At 36.7% G+C, this 25,221-nt stretch overlaps 5 protein-coding genes across 5 annotated transcripts; 4 read left to right on the top strand and 1 right to left on the bottom strand.

The window, feature by feature from the left end:
• Window positions 1-2,587: 2,587 nt before the first annotated feature.
• HELRODRAFT_69135 (hypothetical protein) lies at window positions 2,588-2,938 on the top strand (the record flags this gene model as incomplete). Its single annotated transcript, XM_009029012.1, has 1 exon — window positions 2,588-2,938. The coding sequence occupies one exon, from the start codon at window positions 2,588-2,590 to the stop codon at window positions 2,936-2,938; it is 351 nt and encodes a 116-aa protein (XP_009027260.1).
• A 7,008-nt stretch (window positions 2,939-9,946) lies between these two features.
• HELRODRAFT_164092 (hypothetical protein) lies at window positions 9,947-14,353 on the top strand (the record flags this gene model as incomplete). Its single annotated transcript, XM_009029133.1, has 4 exons — window positions 9,947-10,003; window positions 10,676-10,680; window positions 11,759-11,966; window positions 14,231-14,353. The coding sequence occupies 4 exons, from the start codon at window positions 9,947-9,949 to the stop codon at window positions 14,351-14,353; spliced, it is 393 nt and encodes a 130-aa protein (XP_009027381.1).
• Window positions 14,354-16,922: 2,569 nt separating this feature from the next.
• HELRODRAFT_164091 (hypothetical protein) lies at window positions 16,923-19,166 on the top strand (the record flags this gene model as incomplete). Its single annotated transcript, XM_009029132.1, has 4 exons — window positions 16,923-17,096; window positions 17,290-17,429; window positions 17,490-17,842; window positions 18,019-19,166. The coding sequence occupies 4 exons, from the start codon at window positions 16,923-16,925 to the stop codon at window positions 19,164-19,166; spliced, it is 1,815 nt and encodes a 604-aa protein (XP_009027380.1).
• A 2,825-nt stretch (window positions 19,167-21,991) lies between these two features.
• On the bottom strand, window positions 21,992-22,668 carry HELRODRAFT_164090 (hypothetical protein; the record flags this gene model as incomplete). Its single annotated transcript, XM_009029131.1, has 2 exons — window positions 21,992-22,437; window positions 22,545-22,668. The coding sequence occupies 2 exons, from the start codon at window positions 22,666-22,668 to the stop codon at window positions 21,992-21,994; spliced, it is 570 nt and encodes a 189-aa protein (XP_009027379.1).
• A 619-nt stretch (window positions 22,669-23,287) lies between these two features.
• HELRODRAFT_164089 (hypothetical protein) lies at window positions 23,288-24,362 on the top strand (the record flags this gene model as incomplete). Its single annotated transcript, XM_009029130.1, has 3 exons — window positions 23,288-23,294; window positions 23,836-24,021; window positions 24,103-24,362. 3 exons carry the CDS (start codon window positions 23,288-23,290, stop codon window positions 24,360-24,362), a joined length of 453 nt encoding a protein of 150 aa, XP_009027378.1.
• Window positions 24,363-25,221: the final 859 nt, after the last annotated feature.

The raw sequence follows: 25,221 nt of genomic DNA, 5'->3' as shown, positions 1-25,221 counted from the left end.
CTTTTTCATCTGATTTAGGTCGTAGTTATTGTTAACAAGTAATTTAGTGACACGTTTGATTTCCGATTGAGCATGTTCAACTGTTGTCGAGTGTGTAAATGCGCGATTGATGAATGATCTAATTGTGCTGATTTTATAACCTTCAGTGGAATAAGTGAGTTAAATTCATATATTACGTGATTACGCTTTAACACAGAGTTATCCCTAGGACTACAATTTTTTTTCAGTATTAGGTGAGACGTTTTTTAATTGTTGTAATAAATTCGGAGTTTAACTTTACTAATTGGGTTGGTTGGTGTGACATTTTTATTGATGATATGTTTAAGAATAGCTTCAATTCTTTTTCGAGTTTATTATTTTAACAGAATTACATTATTACAGAAATCACATGTCAACTGAATACAAAATTTCTCCAAAAAACTTTAGTGAGAAAAATCGAAAAACCGAACTACAAACATATTAACGCCAAACATTTGGTAGAATTTATGGAATATATATATATATATATATATATATATATATATATATATATATATATATATATATATGCGTGGGTGTGTGTGTAATAAATTCCACCGATTTATTAGTATTTATCCGCTTCTAATCAAATTTTCTATTTGTCTTAGTAATTTTTTATTGACAAAATTAAGTCTGTTCAAAATTTAAACTTTATTTCCATTAACAAACATTTTATTAGAATTATTGCAGATAGATAAACTCATTAGCTCAATAATCCTTTACAACCAATCAGTAGTCATTATTTTGTACTCAAATTTTTAAAAAGAAAAGTAATAAATAACTGATATGTAATTGATTAATATTATAAATATTTGCTGAGGAATGACATGATCAAACTAGCATAATTTAAAAAAAATTGGAATAAAAAGTTTCTGAGTTAAGGTCAAAATATGAAGATTAGATTTATGAGTAGAGCCCGAAACAGAAATGTAACTTCAATAGCCCACCAAATTCCTAACAACACAAAAATAAAAAAAAAATTTGTCAGAACATCAACACAATGCATCTAAGCTGTTCTTATAGTAATAAACCACAAATAAATATCCAACAAAGAATGATTACATCATTAACAACTTGACGACTTAGTGCTAACTTCAATAACAATGGAAAAGAAGAAAGTGGCACCAACAAAGAAGAAGAAAATGACACAAATTAATTCAACTACCTCTCTTTGTCCAAGAAACTATATAAACCAAAGCTAAACTGAAGATAATTTGTGAAAAATTAAAATAGGTCTATCTGCAGGATAAATTAGGATCATAATTCTTTTTCTATAAATTAAACGATTAGACAAACTTTCAATCGGTTACTGCCAACAATTCGGTAGATTTCATACAATATTGTATAAAAATAAAATACAGTCTTCCAACCACACACAACACACTTAGACGCATGCACAAAACACAGACACACAAACAAACACACATTAACAAATTCGATCGATGAATAAACATCATAGCAAAGGAGCGGTGTATCAATGATGGATTTCGATAGCTTAACAAAATATATAAATAATAAGCTAATTACCTGTAACCAGCTAATATACAACTCTCGGAGATGATTTTTATAGCGCAAAGACGTATAAGAAGCGTTGTATTATAGCTGGATTCCGATAGCTTAATGGAACAACATTCAGGGTGTATTTTATAAAGCAAAGGCCTATATATTTTATTCTATACAACGATCATAGCTAATTAATTAATCCTCTCTCTAACCTAAACTCTAAAAATTACAGTACCTAAGCTCAATTTATTAAAATCTTTTGCCATAAAAAAACCTATACAAAGATTAATTACCTATCATAATACTAACCTGGAGATGACAAATTGGTTGTCAAAACCTCGTTTAAATAAACTTTAATAACGAATTTGATTAAGTCTCAAAGATATAAAATTGATTAGAAATTCAAAGATTCACTGATTAAAATTTAGAAACATTAATGTAGAAAATTACCAATGGTTAAATCATAGATCAAACTTAATGAAATATGTTGTACTGAAGAACTACTACCTAACCCAATATATAAGTATCCGAAAATATTTACCTTTTTGCTTAAACTTAAATTCTGTGCATAGAGGTGTACACTTTTTGAAACAGTTTCATTTAAAAATGGTTAGAACCTTCCGCACATTGTAATTTACTTAAGCAATTTTCAATTTGAAATTATTTTTTTTTATAACCAAATTAATTTTTCAGTAGAATTTTGAAAAAATTCTAATAAAGTGTTACTGTACCTGGAGTTGATAAATTTTTATTTTCCAAACTCTTTTCCCATGGTTCTTTATTTTCGGCCATATCTGAAAAATATCATACAACACGGAATAAACAAAATCAAGTAAATTATTCTCGTTTACATAAGACTGGTTTCAATTCAACCAATCATTAAACATGTGTTCCTTTGTAACCTTCAAGAATCAATACTTGAAAGCTGGCCTTAAGTGGTCAAGCGGTGTTAAGAATCCCTGTGAAGTATGCAATAGCGGAGGGATGTTGCAGAAAAATTCAGAAGAGTACCTACATGGTACTTAGACTTGGAACGCTCAATGTTGGATCACTGACTGGCCGCAGCATGGAAATCGCAGAAATGCTCGAGCGTAGGATTGACATCTGCTGCTTTCAGGAAACCCGATGGAAATCGAATGGTGTCTGTCACGTCAACTCAGACAAAGAAAAATATACACTATTCTGGAACGGTCAAAAGACGGCCAAAAATGGTGTTGGAATTTTTGTAAAAGAACCGCTAGCCCAAGAAGTACTGGATATTAAAAAGATTAACTCACGTTTCATGTGGATCAAGCTTCGCCTAGAAAAGCAAACAATGACTATTTTTTCTGCATACGCACCACAGACAGGCGAATCAGAAAAGATGAAAAATGACTCTGACACCATCTCAACAAATCAAAATCCGAAACAATCCTGATTGAAGACGTAGAGAAAACAGATGGTTTTGACAACGTACATGGCGGTTTTGGCTATGGAGACGGCAACCGCATTTTTGGAGTTGCTGAAAGTCACAGGTTTTGTTTACTGAACACATATTTTAGAAAGAGGTTGGAACATCTCATAACATACAAAAGTAGACCATCAGCCACGCCAATTGATTTCTTCGCTGTCAAGCAACAACACCGAAGACTATTCGTGCGTTTCAACAGCTGTTGGACGTGTCTCGAAATTAGCTCGTTAAATGTTGTTTTTTGTCGCTTTTAAATTGAATTAAAGGCTACTTTTTGGTTAAATTGGGAGTTAAATTGCTGCGTAACAAGTTTTTTGTTTTAAAGTTTTAAAAGTTACGTTTTTCATTAATTTGGTTGAATTTGTTTGTGGAATAGTCAGTTGAACTTAATTTATCCAATATAAATTATGCTAATGAGCAGCAATAGCACAGAGCCTATCAAGTACGAAGCAGCTGAGCTCTTTAAAATAAACAATAACATTTTTACTCCGTCAAGATTAATTAGAAAAAGTTTATTCAAATTTAAAATTTGGAAACCTAATTGTGAAAGAAATAAATCGTTGAATTTACTCACTGAGCGTCAGTTTTGTTCAAAACGTGTGAGTATTGGCCAGTTGAATGTTAACAGTATTGCTAATAAGTTTACTGCTGTGAAAGAAATTATTGAAGACAAAAAACTTGATGTTTTAGCTCTTGTGGAAAGTCGACATTACACTTCTGATGATGTTGGACTAATTCGCTCAGTACCAGATGGTTACATCAGTTACGATACTCCACGAAGTCATGAGGAATCAACGATGTCCAACAAATTTTCTAATTTAGTATCGTCGTTTGGACTTGAACAACATGTGACGACTTCAACACACAACAAAGGAGGTCTTCTGGATGTCATAATTTCAAACCTGAGTTGCAGCGTTCGTGACGTTCGGGTTGATCCACCTCTCATCTCGGATTACGGACTGGTTACTTGTTCGCTTAATGTAAGGTTATTTCAGCCATTAAGTCAATCTTTATCAAAAATTCGAAATTTTCGCAGGATTGATTACATAAAATTCAACAATGACCTTATTGCAAGTGATCTATGTAATTCAGATGTATGTTTGAGGTGCGATGTGGATGGCCTGTTCAACCTCTATGACTCAACTCTCCGTCGACTCCTTGATCAACATGCTCCTCAGGTGTCGAAGAGGCTACCAACAAAAAAGAATCTCTGGTTCGATTCCGAATGTCTGGTGATGAAACGTGATGTACGCAGATTGGAGAGAAAGTATCGATCGGCAAAAAATGCTGTGAATTATGAAAGCTTGAAGCTGGCTTATAAAGAGAAACACTTGTTTTTCATGGAAAAAGAACGACGTTTTTTACATGATTTGATAAAATCGAACGAAAAGAACCCGAAAAAGTTGTGGAGTGTTGTTTCATCCCTCATAAAAAATAACTCTCCCTCCAAAGCAAATTCATCTATATCAGCCCATGGCTATCAACGTTATTTAGCGCGTAAAAATCCAACATGACATTTGATTAAGGATATGGCTCCTGAGTTTCAAATGGTGAATCCTCGTTCCAACTGTTTCAACACAGTTACATTAAATGAAATTAAAAATAAAATTCAGTCGTTACCAACAAAGTCTTGTAGTCTGGATCCAATACCGACGTTCATTGTCAAAAATTGTTTGGACACACTGCTGCCATTTCTCCATGTTATGATCAACAAAAGCATTCAATCATCAAAAATGCCTAAATCACAAAAGATGGCAGTGGTGTCACCTCTGCTAAAAAAAGCCTGGGTTATCACCGAACATTGAAGGCAATTTCAGGCCAATTTCTAACCTCACTTTCATTTCAAAAACCGTTGAACGACTTGTTGCCAATCAGCTTCTTAGATAATTGAATACACATGGACTTCTTCCGAAACTACAATCAGGGTTTCGCCTTCACCATTCAACAGAAACTGTGCTGTTGAAAGTGTGTTCAGATGTCTGTGAATCGATCGATAAAGATAACGTAGGCCTATTCGCCATATTGATGTAAGTGCAGCATTTGACACCGTTCACCACCAAACGTTGCTGAAACGGCTAACAGTATCATACGGTATTACAGATGTCGCGTTAAAATGGTTTGAGTCATATCTATTTGAACGAACTCAGATCGTTACTCTGGGGCCAGAAACAGCTACAACGAAACTGGATCGTGGTGTGCCCCAGGGATTTGTTCTTGGACCCCTGCTCTACATTTTATATACAGCTGACGTTGTGAAAGTTGTTGAATCATTTGGAATTGGCTGTCATTTATATGCAGATGATGTGCAGTTGTATGGTTTCACACCGCGTGAATCTATGGGTAATCTGTTGGATACCGTTTTAAAAGCAATAAAAGCGGTAGAACAGTGGATGTCAGCAAATAAGTTAAGACTAAATTTATGTGGATTGGCAGTAAGCATAATTTGCTGAATGAAAATGATTTTAAAGATCCAGTTGTTGATCTTGGTGTCGTTCTCGACCCAGGTCTTTCCATGGGGAGTCATGAGAAATGCCTCTGCCAGCGATCTCACCATCAGCTTCATAGGATAAGGACAATCAGACAATATCTTACAGAAGAGTCAACAAAAACTCTAGTGTGCAGTCTTGTCTGCACGAGAATTGATTACTGTAATTCTGTTTTGTATGGTGTCAACAAATATCAACTGGCATCCTTGCAATCGGTTTTGAGGTCTGCAGCTAGGGTGATTGCTCGGGTCTCTAAATTTGACAACATTTCTGATTACATGAAAAATAAACTTCATTGGCTGTCGGTCGAGGACAGAATACGATTTAAAATAGCTCTTATGGTAAAAAACTGTCTGGATGGAAGAGCACCGGCTTATTTAAAAGAAATGTTAAATTTGGTATCGGACGTTCCAGGTCGGAATCGACTGAGATCTGCAAAGCACGGAGATATTATTTGTCCTCCGTTCAAAGCATCTCATTTTGGCGCAAAAAAGTTTTCAGTTGCAGCAGCTAGGACCTGGAACTCATTACCGATTGATTTAAAAGTCAATTCTAACATCAATCGTGACGCCTTTAGAAGCGGCTTGAAACATCATTTTTTCAACAAAACGAAGCACAAGTAGCGCCTCTGAAGATAGCTCAATAGAGGCGCTCTACAAATCTACAATACAATACAATATTCAAAAATGTCACAATTATACCTGGCGAATCATGTGTCACCCAACATAGACTCCTTGTGGCAGACCTGGTTGTCGAACTGTCACAAAATAAGTTTAAACAAATGCCTCGGAGAATCAAAACGTGGAAGATGAAAAGCAATATTCATCAAAAAAAATTTCAACAGATTGTCGCCACACAGTTAGACCACCAATCGCAATCCAGTACAGATTGGAGTACATACAAAACTGTTTTGATAAACGCTGCAACTACAGTTTGTGGGAAAAGTGGTACAAAACGCCAGCATGAACGGGACACTTGGTGGTGAAATGACAGTGTACAAAATGCTAGGGCAGAAAAGAAATCAGCATACAAGCAATGACAAAAATCAAAGTCTGTTGATGACCATAAAATTTTCCGTGAGAAGAACAACTATGCAAGACGTCAAGTCGCACTGGCTCGGACAGATCAGAGCAGAGAGTGGCTCACTAAAAACAAAGGTGAACAAATGAAATCTCTGTATCCTATAGTAAAACAAGCAAAGCGTACGAAAAAAGACATAGTTGGTGCCTCATGTATCAAAAACGACAAAAATGAGATGGTTCTTGAACAAGATGAGATTAAGATACAGTGGAAAGAATACTTCAACCGTCTTTTAAACGAAACAAATCCCATCAATGTTAACTTTGACGTTCCATCCATCGAAGGTCCGATTCCAGACATCACTGTAAAGGAGCTTACAGAAGCTCTGAGAGCTATGAAGGATGGAAAAGCAGCAGGGCCCCCTGGATTCACAAATGACATAATCAAAGCATCTGGTACTGCATGTATCCAAACGTTACTACAATTTTGCCGAGAAATCTGGAGAAATTGCTCAATGCCGACTGAATGGAACTATAGCATGACAGTCCCGCTATACAAAGGCAAAGGTGATCCATTGAACTGTTCATCATATCATATACGTCTGTTAGAACACTCCCTGAAAATTGTCGAGAAAATCTTTGAGAGAAGATTAACGTCGTGCATCACAATCGAAAGTTATCAATTTGGTTTCCTAGCGGGGAAATCAACAATTGATGCAATTCACATCCTTCGGCAACTGCAAGAGAAGTACCTCGTAAAGCATTAACAACTATCACACATTTTTGTAGACCTTGAAAAAGCAATCGAGTTCCTCGTGAAGCAATCAGACGTCGACAACTCATTCCAGATTATCTTGTTCGACTTGTGATGGAAATGTATACGAATACTAAGACTCTTGTCAGCACAACGGTAGGAAACACATATGCTTTTGACATCGGCGTTGGAGTTAACCAAGGCTCAATTCTCAGTCCACTGTTATTTATAATTGTGATGGAAAAAATCACAAAACCGATACGCACTGGTGACATTTGAAATCTAATATATGCTGATGATATCGTTTTAACAGCCACGTCTGAGCAGAATGCAGCACAGATGTTTGAAGATTGGAACACCAGACTCGCCGATCATGGATTCAAAATCTACAAAAGCAAAACCAAAGCAATGAACACTGGTGAACCCATCCAATCCACAGCCGTGTTCAGTTTGTAAAGCTGGTGTAGGTAACAATTCAATCAAGTGTCATCAGTGTAACCAGTGGTGTCACAAACGTTGTTCAAAAATAATTGGTACTTTCTAAAGTGTACAATTTTATTTGTCCTGCTTGCATCAATTCACAACAACAAATTCGAAATAGCAATGTTTTTGAAGCCATTAAGGGTTAGGGTTAGGGTTTCAATTCGTTTCAATATCTAGGGGATGTTTTAGATTGTACTGGAACAGCTGAAGCTGCCGTTCGAGCACGCATACGTGCAGCCTGGAATAAATGCCATCTCCTTGCCTCTATATTGATGCGGCACGACATCCCACTACCACTACGATCAAGACTTTATAAATCTGTGATACGTCCGGTGATGTTATATGGTGCAGAAACATGGCCAATGACAGCCAAACTGCAACAACAACTTCACCGAACCGATATGAAAATGCTCCGATGGATGCAACGAATTAGTCTGAAGGACCACATCAAATCTACCGAAATCAAGCGTCGTGCTGGTTTAGATGATATAAAGAACGAATGCCAGCAACACCGTCTGCGGTGGTTTGGTCATGTGAAACGACGTGGAAACAGCTCCATAATTTCTCTTGCAGTGTTGAAGTACCTGGCAAACGTCCCAAAGGCCGTCCTAAAAAAAGTCCTGGTAGCAAACAATCGAGCAAGACATAAAAGCTCTAAATTTAAATGAAATGGATACAACTGATCGCCTAATTTGGAGCAAAAAATTGATGGCCAAGATATCATCCTACCTCTGGGAAGTTGGGTCTCTGGATGCTAAACGAAGATTGATTGACTGATTGTATGTGTTACTATATTACACTTGACGTAATAAATTTTTTATTTTTCATTGTCTTTAAAATTATCATTCTATAATAAAAATGTGGATGCCAGATTGGCTATCTTCATGCTTTATATTGTCTTAACAGACATCAAATTTTGCGCTTTGACTTTGTGTCCTGTGTCATCAAAATAGCGTCGACCATGTTGTACAGATTTTAGCCATCTCAACATCTAATTCGTTGTGCGAGTCTCACACTTTACTCCATCTAAACGTAATCGTCTGCTCATGGTTCGCATGATTCATAGCATCTCAAATCAAATTTGATGTGTGGGTTCCTCACGACTTAAATTTCAATTCTTACGCTTTACACAGTCTAAACATCATATTTGCATGCCTTATAGCACCTCAAAGTCGAATTGGACGCATGGGTTCCTCACGAATTATAATTTCATCCTATTTGCCCTGTGAGTGATTTGCATGACTTATAGAATCTCAACATCGAATTTGTCATTGGTTCCCCTTAACTTATAACGTCCAATTCTCTGTGTGGGCTTCTCACGCCTTATAGCATATCAACGTCTAATTTGCCGTGTGATTTGCACGTCTTATAGCTCCATAACAACTAAGTTGCGGTGCGGTCTCTCACGCTTTATAGCACTAAAACTTTTAATTTCTGTGCAGGTTTCTCATGCTTTGTAGCATCTCAACGGCGTGTTTGCTGTGCGATTCACATGGCTTATAGCTCTGACCATGAAGAATATGACACCAACTACGTAACAAACTTTACTTAGTCTAAAAAACCTATATAAACCAAAGCTGCTCTGAAAATGATTTCTGAAAAATCGAGAGGCCCATCTGCATGATGAATCTGGATAACAACATTTTAGTTTTATAATAAATTTGCATGGTGAATTTGGATAATACTATTTTTAATAAATAAATTGAACAATTGAAAAGACAAACTTTAAATTGATTAATGCCAACAATTAGGTAGAATTTATACAATATTGTATAATATATGACCTATTTCCAAAATATATATATATATATATATATATATATATATTCAAAACTTTTTATAAATTTTTTCTATAGCTGAGCAGAGTAACTTTTCAAATCATTTGGTCAATATTGTTTCGGCCGTTTAAAGCTATCATCAGAAAATAAATTTACTGGAAATGTTATAAGGTATACATTAGTAAAGAAAAAATTAATTAAATTAAATATAAGTATTAATAATTAAGTAATTAGTTAGGTGAAAATGATCAAACATACGAATGAAATTATTTGGTTTACGTTGTGAAAGGTAGCGAAGTGATGAACATATGGTTAATAATTAAAAGTGAATTCAGTTATTTAATAATTTCAGATATTTGGATATAATTAACGATGAAAAACGGATGTGATTAATGTGGTGAAAATAAAAATTATAAAGTAATAGACCAGAATATACATACAAATATATACACAACATGACTATTCGAGCATACAGAGTTATGAAATATAATTATGAAGTTTTGAAAATATCGGTCGGCTAGTTAGTTCAGTCTGTAGAAGTGCCATATCTCATGCAGTTACGCGATGGCCTAGTTCGATCGAATACTGTCGGTCGAAACTCAAAGACTATTATACGCCATGCGCGTATGATGCGCATGCATAAATAATATGTATGACATGTGGTGTATAGTACAGTCTTTGTGGCACAAAGGTTTAAATACAGGGATGATATGTAAGCCTAAGCGGTTCTGTGTATATCAGAGCAGCATAATAATAAAAAAATCGAATAGGAACATTGGCGGATAGTAACAAATTTGTAAAGTTGCTATTGATGGAGGTCTTGCAAATGTCTTTGCCTTGTTGTTGGACGGTGAAAAGAGGGATAGTCTGCGTTGATTAATGGTTTTGGTTTTCCGACGGAACGATGTTGCTAAAGTGAACCCCTCAGCAAGCTCGCTTCAAAACCAAAACCACACATCAACGCAAAATATCCCTCCTAGCATCGTCCAACAACAAGACAAAGAAAGAGAAACTAATTTCAAAAATATATAATGATATTGTTAAAACTGTCCCGGTCGACGACGAGTTCGTTTCATTCCAGTGAAAAATAGTGACACGAAATAACTCTTAAACTATCGTTTTATTTATAAATCGATAAAACTATCGTTTTATTTATAAATCGATAACCAATTACTCGATTTTAGTTAAGGTGATCTGCACAAGCTCGCTTATTTGATCTCCTGGTTTTTGCTAAATAAAAGGATTATATATATATATATATATATATATATATATATATATATATTATGGTCTATTACCAACATATATATATATGTTGGTAATAGACCATAATTTTTACAATACTCTATAAATTCTACCGAATGTTTGGCGTTAATATGTTTGTAGTACGTTTTTTCGATTTTTTTCACAAAAGTTTTTTGGTAAACGTTTAGTTTATTAAAATTCAAAATAAACTTATTTTACGAATTCATGCTGCAAATAAGGCCATATTTCGATTCCGAGTGAATCATCATCAGTGCTCCTTGCTGTATATATAGGGAAATATTGACTTTGTCAAGATGAACTTTGACGTTGTAAAAATTAACTTTGGTGTTGTAAAATTGAACTTTGATGCGAATTAGGTGTCAGGTTTCTTTATTGGCTGGTCATCTTCTTTGGTCTCGTTTTCTTCATCGATAGCATCATATTCTTCTTTGCCACTATTTACAATGCTAGTTTTTATTACTTCTTTGTTTTCGTTGTTGGTTAAGCGCCGGGTTGTATATTTATTTTTGGTTTATTGATGTCAATTAGGACTGCTTCTGCTATTTTAAGATGCGTGTAGTTGCTGTTCTGGTATATTACTTTGGTGTTGCTGTCGAGGATTTCACGGCTAATTGTCATTGAGTGTGTTGAGTCCAAATGAGATTTGATAGCACCACTCTGTTTATGCATCGTAAGCCTTCTAGTCAGTGAGGTAGAGAAATCCCGATATATGAGTCATGTTGACGTGCACAGCCGTCAAAGGGGCAATTAAATTTATATATTACGTGATTACGCTTTAACTCAGAGTTATCTCTAGGACTGCAGTTGTTTTTCAGTATTAGATGAGACGTCTTTGTATTGTTGTAATAAATTCGGAGTTTAACTTTACTATTTGGGTTGGTTGGTGTGTCAGTCATCACGTCGCAATTCATTGTGCCTGTTGACAACGGCCTTAGTAGAAAGAGAGGGTGTGGCTAGTTCTCACAAAACTCTTCCCACCTTAAACTAATTCAATTGTGCAGGTTGTCTTCGGTGGATGCTGTGAGCGTAAAAGCCCTGCGGCAACTAGAGAATGACGACGGGCACGGTCTTCAAACAGTCAAACAAGCTAAAGACTACATGGATGCACCCACGATCGGGACATTGGCACCTGATCGATTACGTCATCACAAGGCAAAGGGACCTACGCAACGTTTGCCTCACAAGAGCGATTCGAGCGACAACTGTATGGTCAGATCATCGTCTTGTCAAAATGTCCATGTTTTTGACGGTCAAGCCAGTCAAGAGGCATCATAGGGTGGTAAAATCCGACAGGTTGGATGTGGCTAAACTGGAAGACAGGTCAACTCAGGAGTCTTTCAGCCGCACATTATGCATCGAAATGGCTAAGAATACTGACCTTGATTGGCCGCATTTTCAAACGGTCTTACAAAAGGTTGCAGGAAATGTGCTCGGTCACCGCCGGGGTGGGCATAGAGACTGGTTCGATCAACGAGATACGGAAGCTCGTAGATTGCTGGATGTGGTGCACAAAACACATCTGGCTTAGATAAACGACAAAGCAATGATGCAAAGAAGGGAGCCTACTCAAATGCACAAAGTATCTCGCAGAGGGAGCTGCGCAGAATGAAGGAGTCCTGGTGGTCGGCAAAGGCTGATGAATTACAGGTAGCTGCTAACCACCGTGGTTATCTGAAGCTATTTCATAAAGGCTTTAAGATGGTATATGGTCCACGTGACTTAGGAGGTATACCAGTGCGTTCACGTGATGGTACGTCGTTGATTAAAGATGGGCTTGGCATCTTGGCCCGCTGGGCAGAACACTTCTGCGGGGTGCTAAATCAAAAGACTCGGTCCTGTCTGAGCTGCCGGATTGGGAGCCTAATCATAATCTTGAAGTTCCCCCTAGTTTGCAGGAAGTGGATAAAGCAATATCTCGGTTGTCATCTGGTAAGGCGCCGGGTTTGGATGGGTTGCCTGCAGAGCTGTTTAAACACGGTGGTCTGCATCTCAGGAAGAAATTGGTGGAGCTTTTTGAACGCATGTGGGCAGAGTGGTCGGTCTCACAGGAATTCAAAGATGCTCTGATCGTTCACATGTTTAAAAAAAAGGTGATCGATCAAACTGCGACGACTACAGAAGAATCTCTCTGCTCTCCATATCTGGGAAGATACTAGCCAGAGTGATTGTTGAACGCCTGGCAAAACATGTCAACAATCTAGATATCTTTTCGGAGGGTCAGTGTGGATTTAGAGCTGGACGCAGCACAACCGATATGGTATTCACTGCAAGGCAACTGCAAGAAAAATGTCGCGAGCAGTAACAGGGATTGTATATGGTTTTTGTTTTGCCTGACCAAGGCATTTGATTCGGTTGATAGGTCAGCACTCTGGCGCTGCTCGTCAAAAATTGGTTGCCCCTCTGTTTTTGTTGCCGTTGTTCGTTCCTTTCATGAAGGTATGAAAGCGAGTGTAGTGAACTGTCACAGAATTTTGATGTTACAAACAAAACCAAGCAAGGATGCGTTATGGTTCCATTGCTGTTCAACATCTACTTCTCATTGATGATCCGAGTTGCTTTTTGTCACGGTACTGAGGGGATACCAATCTGCTATCGTATGGATGGGGATATTTTTAATATTAGACGATTGAAAGTCAAGTCCAAGACACAGATCTCTGTTGTTCGGGACCTATTATTTGCTGATGATTGTGCACTGGTTGCACACACACAAGCCGAGATTCAGACGCTGTTCAACCACATCTATACAACAGTTAAAAAATTTGAACTTACAGTCAGTCTGAAGAAAACTGAGGTCTTGCATCAGAGCTACGCAGTTTCGTTAGGGGCAATGGTCCATGTGATGGCGGACGATTCGCGTCTCAATTATGTTGATAGATTTTTTTTTATCTAGGCGGATATATTTCCAATAATGCAACTATCGATGATGATATTACAGCAAGGCTTGCAAAAGTAGGTGCTGCTTTTGGTATGCTGACCGGACGTCTTTGGAATGAGCACAGAATTACTCTGGCCACCAAAATTGCAGTATACAGAGCAGTTGTGCTCTATTCACTGCTTTATGGTTGCAAAACCTGGACGTTCTACCGTCGCCACATTCGTAGGCTCGACCAGTTTAGAGATGCCTGCGCATGATTGCAGGTATCCGGTGGGAAGACAAGGTCCCAAACACAGCGGTTATGGCAAAGTGCGGTATAATGGGTGTGGAATCGCTGCTGTTTCAAGTTCAGTTTCGCTGGATAAGGCACGTTATGCGTATGCCAGATACAAGAATCCTCAAGCAAGTCTTTTTGGTCAGCTAGCGTCGGAAAATAGATTGGCAGGTGGCCCTGTACGCAGATACAAAGACAGCCTTAAAGAAAATATGAAAAAATGTGATCTAGACCCAAAGGCTCTTTGTGTTGATGCTCTGCGACGTTCGGAATGGAAAAAGTTTACCCAATCGGCGGTTTCAGCTTTTGAACTGGCACGCACAGCTGCTCTCGCTAAAAAAAGGACTCGACGAAAGCAGACGGCCCAAAGCGGCGATAGTACAGGTGTATGGATTTGTGGAACTTTTGCACGGAAATATTCATCAAGGATTGGGTCATCACCGATGACCCAATTTGTCGATTCGACAATGTACTCCATAGTATACCCATGAATCCCATGAATAAAAGCTGATGTTCACAAACTATCAAATTAACGTTCAGAGACTACCGCTTTCCAAATAACAATATCGCAAATACAATAAATATAAAAATACAACGCAGAGTCAAATATCGCTTTCGACACTTACAATCTATCGGTTTCTAATATTAAATATTTAACAACCATATGTAATATCTCGCCCATCTTTATATACCCGTCTTACCGACGCTTCTCGGACGTCCTAGATATCCCGCTGTCAGAAGGTACTAGTTCCTTCTCGAACTGTATGCGTTTGTAGCGACACTAGAGCCTCTAGCGAATAAATTTGTGACGGTTATCACAATATTTAGTATAAATTGTCGGATGGTTAAAGTCGGGTTAGAGAACGTCATCAAACAAACGTTTTGTTTTCAAATATGTACATGAAAATACTGAATACATTTTTTGCTGTCTAATCTAGATATGATTCGAACAAGACTAGATGAAAATATCAAAAATCAAACAAAAATCTGTAATGTGTGTCAGTGTATGTTGTGTAGGGAAAAATTAAAATAGAATCCACGTTCGTGTTCGTCGTTCAGGCTAGTAAACCAAAGCCCGTGCCCAGTACAAGGCAAGTCCGAGCTTTAACCGGATTCATATAAAATAAAAATAAATATACTTACTACTAATAAAAAATATTAATAATAAATTAAAATATAAATAAACGAAGAATAATAATAAATTAAATTAAAAATGAAAGAAACAGAAGACGCGACCACCGAAAATAAACAAAATCAACATTAAGTTACAGGCCCATCAAAAAAATCTGACTCCGAGTAGAAATTTCCGATTCCGGGTCCCAAATTTCGAAAAGAATTTCCAACTTTAGCATCATAATTTCACTACTAACTAAAAACACTTAAAATGTAATTGTTTTTCTAATTGAAATTACTAGATTTTTATGTAATACAATATGCTGAAAAAAATTATTATTTTTTAAATCCAAATTTTATTCGACAAAATATTCAGATCATAAAAATAAGAATTATTTGTGCAGGCCACCCCTACCTAAATAATGTCCTGGGATCACTTAACTAAAGGGAGAAAAAATATTAATACAGTCACACAAAACAAAAATTATCGAAACCGAGCCATGCTAATATAATAACGTTTAAAATAAGATTTCATGATTGAGTTATTAAGCATAAAATAAAAATTTTAATTCAAGTAATGACAGGTGATAATGATTATCATGCGACTAATCATTATCACAGCCAACTAAGATCACTAGCGCAGAGTCTGAGGGCAGCGTGCTCTGATCATTCCTATTCATCATCTACGTCAATAGTATTGCAGATGTTTGTGAAAACATTCTACTATTTGCAGATGAAAAACAAACATCAAACAGAATATCCAGCCATTTTTCACTATTCGGATAATTGGCCGGATAGTAAAATATACAGTGCCTATATTTATTTAAACATGCATAAAGTAATATTCTTTATGCATGTTATCTGAAGAGAGGTTTTCCTAGGGCTATTAAAGTCTGAAGCGAAAATATTTGCGCTGACCCTTCAATACTCACACACACACACACACACACACACACACACACACACACACACATACACGCGCGCGCACGCACACACACGCACACACACACGCACACACACAAACCTATATTATATATATATATATATATATATATATATATATATATATTTTGGTACGAGGTTCTCAGTGATACAAACTTCATTAAATATTATTTTTGCCCATTTTGCGTTGATTAGTTTTTTACCAATAGATTTAACATTTCGTATTTGGGTTAAATCATATTTATTAAACAGTTGTGTCATAGTGCGGCTTACAACGTTGTTTCATATAAGGTATTTAAAATAAATTAATGATTCAAATTGTTTTAGATAATGTAGAATTACGAAATAATAAATTGCGGCTACATGTTAAAATAATTGGTAGAAGGTAAATAAAACGAAGTATGTATTACACTAAATGATAGATAAAATTATAACAATGCAAGTGTAGTGGAAATGGTATTATAGTAGCTCGATGTGATGTTGTGTAAGAAGAATGAATGAGTTTGTATGAAGCGATATAAAGTGTTATATGTTGGTATATTGAGAGAATATTGTCAATATGTATTATAGTAGTTCGATGTGATGTTGTGTACAAAGAATGAGTTTGTATGAAGCAATATAAAGTGTTATATATTGGTATATTGAGAGAATATTGTCAATATGTGTTAATAGATTGTATGCTATATAAAACGTGTGCTATATGTGTGTAGTAAGTAAGTACAAACATATATATTAGGGTGGTCCCCAAAATGAAAAAGTTTTAAATTTTTTGTCTTACCCCCTAATTTTGTTACCACCCATTAGGTAATACTTGGTGTAAAATCTTAGGTCAATTGGTCAATATTTAGAGGTCGCCCAAGGGCTCTGAAGTTTTACCTTATGGGCCTAATAATTAATACAAATTGCTAATACAACGTCTTTGTTTTTTATTAACAGATCTTTGTCTGAAAAAGTAAACAACATGGTAGAGTCAACAAGAAAGAAGCAGGATATTTATCTTCTAGGCCAGCCTCTAAAAACTGCCATTCTGGGTAACAAGTTACCAGCGAAAGGTGAAATGATGCGTCGCTTTCTGTACATTCATTTGTCAGAGAAAATGACAGTTCGCGATAGTGAGACTGATGTTATAAGAGAGGTACTTCCAATATGGCAACGGGCCAGAATTCCTACAACTTAAGAATTTGGATGATATGTTTAAACTGTGGCAAGGATTGAAGAAACATTCTAAGAGAAACTCAGATGCTCAAAGACGTCAAGAACAAGCATTCGTTCATTCACGAAAAGATCTGTTTGATATAGCACATGCTAATGCTATTGAACTGATTCAGATACAAGAAGACAGAAAATTTTTGCTGGCACAAAGGGAACCGGGACGGCGTGGTTATATGAGTGGTGTAGATAAAAATCTGGCGCTGAAAGAGACACGCTTGTATGAAAGGAAAAGAAGACAGGAGAACTACAAATTAAAGTCAGTCCAGGCGCAGTTCAGCTGAAAAGTCAGTTCAGCTGAAATAGAGCACAGTTCCAGTGATTCATCGTCGTCAGAATGTGAATCAGAAGAAGACAGCATTGCCAAACGTGTGCAGGTAAAACGAAGTAGGAAAAGCTTCTCGATGTCCCATCCACATTGTGCAGTTAGCAGGGAAACTGCTGCAGCACTTGATCGAACGAAGACTTCTGATAGAAAGGCGACGTACATCATCAGTGGAGTTGCCAAACACCTTGGCTTAAATGCTGGAAACCTTGCCATCAATAGATCCTCAATTCGACGAGCAAGGCATAAGCATCGTCAAGAACTTGCGTTGGAAATTCGAAGGAATTTTTCTCCAGACGTTCCTTTGGCTGTCCATTGGGATGGGAAGCTCTTACTTGATTTGACCGGTAATCAGAAAGTTGATCGTCTTCCCATTGTTGTTGCAGAAAGGGAATTGAAAAGCTCTTATCAGTTCCAAAACTAGAATCTGGTACAGGGAAGAGACAGGCTACAGAAGTGCACGAATGCCTCTTAGAATAGAACCTAGAGGAGTCTGTTAAGGCATTATTGTTCGATACTACAGCGAGTAATACTGGAAAGAAAAATGGAGCATGCACCCTGCTGCAACAAAAATTAGGGCGTAACGTGCTTCACATAGCTTGCCGTCACCACATATCTGAAATAATACTTGAGCATGCGTTTTCTGCATGCATGTCGTCTAATACGTCAGGTCCAAAAATAGCACTCTTCTTGCGCTTTCGAAATGAGTTCAACAGCATTGACCAAGCTGATTATCATACAATTATGGATGATGAAAGCATGAACTGCAAAGTTGAACAACACAAAGAAGGTATCGTTAGCTCTTGCCTAACGCAACTTGAACAATTTCAGCCAAGGTGCGATTACAGGGAACTACTGGAGCTTTCACTTATTTTGCTGGGAGAGACACCGCCAAGGGGAGTCAGAGTTCTGCAACCTGGAGCTCTGCATAGGGCACGCTGGATGGCGAGACTAATATACGCCCTCAAATTGTACATGTATCGTCATCAGTTTCTGCTGACAAGAGTTGAAAAAAAGGGAATCTGTCGCTTCATCGTTTTTGGCATCTGTTGGTATCTTAGATCGTGGTTCACGGTTCCAGATCTTCTTAGTGCCGCTAGACATGATCTCCAGCTGGTAAAAAGAATCCAACAATTCAGAGATGTAGACCGTGAAGTTTCTGTTGCCGCTGCAAACGCACTTTCTAGACATCTATGGTATGTTAGCGAGGAATTTGTTGGAGCTGCGTTTTTCGATGATCAGATTTCTCATGAGGAGAAAGTGTTGATGGTTGATGCTCTGTCAGTGAAATCAAAAACAACCAACGACTTCACCAAAAGAGTGCTGATGAATATTAATGATATATCTGATGAAATGTCTGCCAAAGATTTTGTGTCTTCGAACACCATGCAATTCTTTGCAATCCTCGGACTGCCTCACTCATTTCTAAACAAGAGACCCTCCGAGTGGAGAGAAGATGAACAGTACAAGAAAGCTTTTGAAGTTGTAAGCGGTATAAAGCCAGTCAATGATTTTGCAAAGAGAGGAGTTGCTTTGATGCAGGATTTTAACAGAGCAATAGTATCGTCTGAAGAACAAAAGCAGTATCTTCTGCAAGTTGTTGAGTACCATCGTACCCAGTATCCAAACCCAAAGAAAGAGACATTAGTGGGAGGAAATACATCTCCTTAACAACTAAATGGTTTAACAGTGACACTGGGTACTGGACATAATAATTTTATCAGGTAGTTTGTAACAGTTTTGTCATGTTTTGCAACAAAATGCTAATACGTATAATTAGGTGGTAGCACAGGACACTTTGACTCGCTTGGGCGACCTCTAAATTTTGTCTATGGTCAATAAAATTTTATCATATTACTTGTTATATATGAGAGAAACAAATAAAAGGGTAAGACCTAAAAAATTACGCGTTTTATTTTTTCCAATGTAATTGAGGACCACCCTAATATATATATATATATATATTATATTATATATATATATATATATATATATACACACATTTATATATGAATGATGATATGAATCAATCTTGAATGATGCTATGAATTAGAAATTACAAATACAAATTCACATATTGTGTTCAAGTTCCTACATTATCAATTACCAACATCTTTTAATGACTTCTTCGAATTTGGAAATGCTGTGCAGTCAAAGTTCACTCGACATTCTTCTCTGCTCTATACACCACCTGCAAGAATAACACTGCTAGGTGAAAGTTTAAAACATACCAGTCCCGGAATCTGGGAGAAACTTCCTGTTGATATAAAGACTACAAATTCCTTGCATTTGTATAAAAACAAAATAAAGAAATATTTATTGAAAAAAAGTTCAATTTTTATTTAATTAGAATCATGTAAATTGTGCATTATGTTAATTTTGTCATGAATTATAAATTTACTTAAAAAATCGTGTTAGAATGGACAATTTTTGAACGGTGGCCTGCGACACAAGAATTTTGTTTTCTTTTAGCTTTGGTCTCCTAATCATTACCTAATTATTATTAATTTGGATTGATTGAATAAAATTTGATTTGATTTGATATCATGTATCAAACAAGGAATCAAGCGGTGGTACGATATACGTTCTAGGGCGTCGGGCCAACAACTCTGTGTTCACGGATAAATATTTATTCAGAGTAGAATGATATTCGTGTCGTTGAGGCATGCGTTGATTCTGCGGTGTCTGATTACGATACTGTGAAAATAGTTGTAATAGGTGGTCAAATTTGTTCTGTTGTTTGTTGAGTGAAGGTTTATATTTATTAATATAAAGCGCTTCTTTAATCTTAAGGCGAACTGGATGTGGTTCATAATCGAGAATACTTGTGTTTTTATCAAGTATAGTACGATTGAGTCGAAGGTGATGAGCTAATTCAAAATGAACCTCGATAGCACCATCCTGAACATGCATGGTAAGTCGTCTAGAGAGAGTGGTTCGTGTATGGCCGATATAACTCTCCACAACACAGTGTGGCATAGGACAACGGAATCGGTATACATGTTCTGATAGTTGCTGCCTGATTGGAGTACAGTGCTTGTATCAATTGTTCAATGTGCTCTGGTACGCCCATTTGTTTCAAACACGTCCAGAGTTTGTCATGGTCCACACAGTCGAACGCTTTGGTATAGTCAATGAAACACATATAGACGTCCTTCTGGTATTCTCTAGCTTTCTCCATGATCCAGCGTAGGTTCGCAATTTGATCCCTCGTGCCTCGTCCCTTGCGAAAGCCAGTCTGAACATCTGGTAGTTCCCGTTCCATGATTGCCACAATGTGGTTTTGTATAAGTTTTAGCAAGATTTTGCTAGCATGGGAGATGAGCGCGATAGTTCGATAGTTGAAACATTCCTGTAGATCGCTTTTTTTAGGAAGCGTGACGAAAACTGATCTTGTCCAGTCGTTGGACCATGATTTTGTGCTCCAGATTTTCTGACACAATTTGGTTAGGATTTTGACTGGTATTGGCTTGAATAGTTCTGCTGGTAAATTATCCGTGCTTGGGGTCTTCCTGTTTGGTAGTTGTTTTAGAGCCCAACTGACTTTTTCTTCTAGGATGTCCGGTTCCAAATCAATCTGTTTGGGTTGAACAACCAGTTGGATTGATGGATTGCCAGCGTATAGCTCCTCTGCATAGTCCCGCCATCGTCGCTTGATTTGCCCTTCGTCTTGCAACATTGTACCATCACTGTCCTTAACGGTAGACACTGCATGTCGTGAATGATTTTCTGACCTGCTTGACATAGGTAAAAAGAGTACGGGTATGACCGTGTCGGCTCGCCTTTTTTAGTTTCTCGGATTGGTTGTTACAGTATGCTTCTTTGTCCTGTCTGGCCCTTTTTTGGAACGCCGCATTGAGTAGTCGGAATTCCTCGATGTTCCCCTTTGCCTTGGTCATGCGACGATGCTCGGCAATCTTGATTGCTTCGTCCGTCAGCCACTTCGATCTTTTCATTGATTTCTTGAACGAGATGATTTCTTCTGCTGTTTTTCCCACGATCGATTTGATTTCCTCTCACATTTTATCAGGCTCTTCATTGAAATTGCTGAATGCTTCAAATCTGTTCTTTATTTCTACTGCGTATTGGGCGGGGATGTTGTCTGTGTCAAAGCGGCGTAATGCTTGAGGTCTCTTAATGGTGCTGAAACGAATTTTGATTTTAGCAACCAGTGGCTGATGATCGGAGCCGCAGTCAGCGCCTGGATACGTTTTTGTTGCTAATATTGAGCTTTTCCAGCAGCGCTGACATAGGATGTAGTCGATTTGGTTTCGATGTATACCGTTTGGTGCTGTCCAAGTGTACATCCTTCGTTTCGGCTGTTCAAACCAAGTGTTCATGATCGAGAAATGATTTTCTGTGCAACATTGGATCTGGCGGTCTCCTGCGTCATTTCGTTTACCAAGACCAAATTTGCCGACAACAGAAAAGTCTTCACCTGATCCGACTTTCGCATTAAAATCTCCCATTACAAAGATTATGTCACGAGCTGGGATCTAGTCGATTGTCTCTTGGAGTTTGGTATAGATATCTTCGATGTCTTTCTCTGGTGCATCTGCTGTTGGTGCATATGCTTGTAGAACCGTGATTGAGCGGAGGCTTCCAGTGATGGTTATGGATATAATTCGATCGCTAGCAATGTTAAAAGAGTATACGGCTTTGTTGACTGCTTTTGTTGCGATGAATGCCACTCCATTGCGTTTGATGGTGTCGTTTCCACAGTAGACGACGGTGTATTCATCGCTTTTAAAAAATCCATTACCCGTCCAGTAAAGCTCGCTGATGCCCAACAGATCGATATGAAGTCGTTGCATTTCTTGCTTGATGATTTCGAGTTTGCCTATGTTCATGCCGCGAACATTCCATGTGCCGATATTGTGAATAGTTGTTGTAAAACGTAGATGCTTCCTTTTGCTCGGAGCCACATCAGCAGGCGGGAGTCCTGATGGATTTGTCTCGTCCACGTCATAAATGCCTTCGCTACTTGAAAAACGTTCACGTTCATCCCTGGTAATATGATAGGTGTTTTTTCCAGCCCAGGAATCTCACTTTCCAGCACCATATCTGAACTTATTTTATTGTACTGATCCATAAGGTATTTCAGCAAAATAGTGAGGTAGTTTGCTATTTTTTTTCTCACCCCTCCCCATTTATCCGGGCTTGGGACCGACATGTAGTAGTTGCCAACAACAAGGCTGGGTTAATATATATTATATTATATATAACACTTTATATCGCTTCATACAAACTAATTCTTCGTACACAACATCACATCGTGCTACTATAATACCATTTCCACTACACTTGCAATGTTATAATTTTATCTATCATTTAGTGTAATACATACTTCGTTTTATTTACCTTCTACCAATTATTTTAACATGTAGCTGCAATTTATTACTCTGTAATTCAACATTATCTAAAACAATTTGATTAATTAATTTATTTATTTTAAATACCTTATGTGAAATATTTTAATTATGTACTATTTTAACAGTAAAGGTAATATATTGTTTACTTATCGTCATTTTATTTTATATATTTTAATTAACTTATCATATTTTATTTATTCTAATTTATTTTCTTATCTCACATATTCTTAATTAAATTTCAACGTAATTTATTCAATTTCAATTTCATATATTAATACATTTTATAATTATTCAACATACTCTAATGTATAAATATATTACTTAAGGCTCTGAAGATGGTGCTCACCACGCCGAAACAACGTTTTAAGCCGCACTATGACACAACTGCAGCAAAAAAAAAAAAAAAAAAAAAAAAAAACAATGGCTGGTCGGTTGTTGCTAGTGAATTTTTGTGCTTTTTGACAAATAATTGGAATAATTTCGATAACGAAACTTTTATTTTGAATGTATTGGATTTCTATTATGTCGACGAAGTTACTGCTGCAATTAAAATTTTGTAAAATGATTTGGAATTGTTAAAGAATTGCAATCAGAATCAGTGGATAAGTTTCAATTTCGCGGAATAAATAAAAAAGACAAAATTTTAGAATGTGTTGAATTGCTAAAAATTTTGAGGTTAGAAGGTTTTATTGATAAATGTTCAATATATTCAGCTGTTAATCTGTTGAGGATACCAAATATTACTAACTGGCTGAATTTTAGTTTTCAAAAGATCAAAAATGAAATCGAAGCCATGTTTAGTGTACAACAGACGGCCATAATAGAAGCGTTAGATACGAAACATACCGGCTTGCTGGACAACATACGCTCTATTGTCTCCAACCATAAAAGTAAACATTTGGCTTTTAATTTTAATAAAAATAATAATAATATTAAAAAATCCATGAATGAATCCAACGATGAATTAGACGTCGATGGCTTTCAACTTGTTCAGAAAGTCAAGAAAAAAAGAAAGTCAGATGATTCTCCTCCAGTTCTTCAAACAATAAACAACAAAATAGAATCTAAAAAATCTAACAAAGTATTTGACACTGGTACGAACTGTCTCTTGAAAGCATCTAAAGTTATAGAGAAAAAAATTGTTTATTATGTAGGTAATGTTGACTCGTGCAAAAAAGATATAATTGAAAACCATCTAAAAACAAATAACGTAATCTTCAACTAACGTTTCCCAGTCTTGCGAAAAAGAAACCTTTTAAACAATCCTCCAGATAATCATCCAGGCAACCCCGCGGTAGATCAAAATCCATTAGTCGAGTCTACGGCATTTAAAATAATTCTGCCAATCAGCCAGTTATCCAAATTCACCAATCCTGATATATGGCCACAATACACATTTTTGCGCGAATGGGATTTTTCACTGACGAGTCACAGAAGAACAGCAGAAGATAAAGTTGTCCAATCCAAAATCGAGAATCATGGTGGCGCCAAATAATTTTATATGCAAATCAATGCATAACGAAACGAAATACTACTCTGAAAATAATATATCAAATTTGTTATCACTATCTGATTGTAGTCTACCTTCATCAGCTTTATCAATCGTGCATGTAAATGCTCGTAGCTTATGCCATAAAATCACGTCCCTTCAAATGCTTATAGACGGATTTAATAACATTCCTAGTTTAATAGTTAACAGTGAAACCTGGCTGAATGAAGCTTCTGCAGCATTGATTAGATTAGAAGGTTTTAAATTTGTTTTTAAAAATAGAATGACTGGCTTAGGTGGGGGAGTTTGCATGTTTATAAGAACTGACTTAGATTTTTGTGTGTGTGGTGATAGAGTGTTTGATGATGTTGTTGACATGCTGTGCATTAATATAAAGTTTAAACAATGTAATAATAATTGTGAATATATCAAAGTGGTTGCCTTATATAGGCCACCTAATACAAAATTTGATCACTTTTTTGATAAATTAGAAATTACACTTAACGCTTTAAGGCAGAATCATCGAACGTATTTTGTTGGAGATTTCAATGTCGATATCCTAAACTTAGACTCGACACACGCAATGTCATTTCAGAATTTGTTGTTGTCATACGGCTTCGTTCCATTAATTTTTTCACCAACAAGAGTAACCCCAAATTCTAGTTCTTTAATAGATAATATTTTAACAAATTCCTCTGAAACGTATAATAGTGGCATAATTATATCTGATTTGTCCGACCATTATCCAATTTTCTCGATTTCACACTGCTCTAGTTTATCGACAGATAAATTTATCCCTCCATTCCAACGTTGTTTTACAATCAGCAACATTAACAAGATTAACGCCTATCTAGCTACTGTTAAC

This window comes from Helobdella robusta (assembly GCF_000326865.2).
Source record: "Helobdella robusta unplaced genomic scaffold HELROscaffold_6, whole genome shotgun sequence".
NCBI classification, from domain to species: domain Eukaryota; kingdom Metazoa; phylum Annelida; class Clitellata; order Rhynchobdellida; family Glossiphoniidae; genus Helobdella; species Helobdella robusta.
This window is presented reverse-complemented; position numbering and strand designations above follow the sequence as displayed.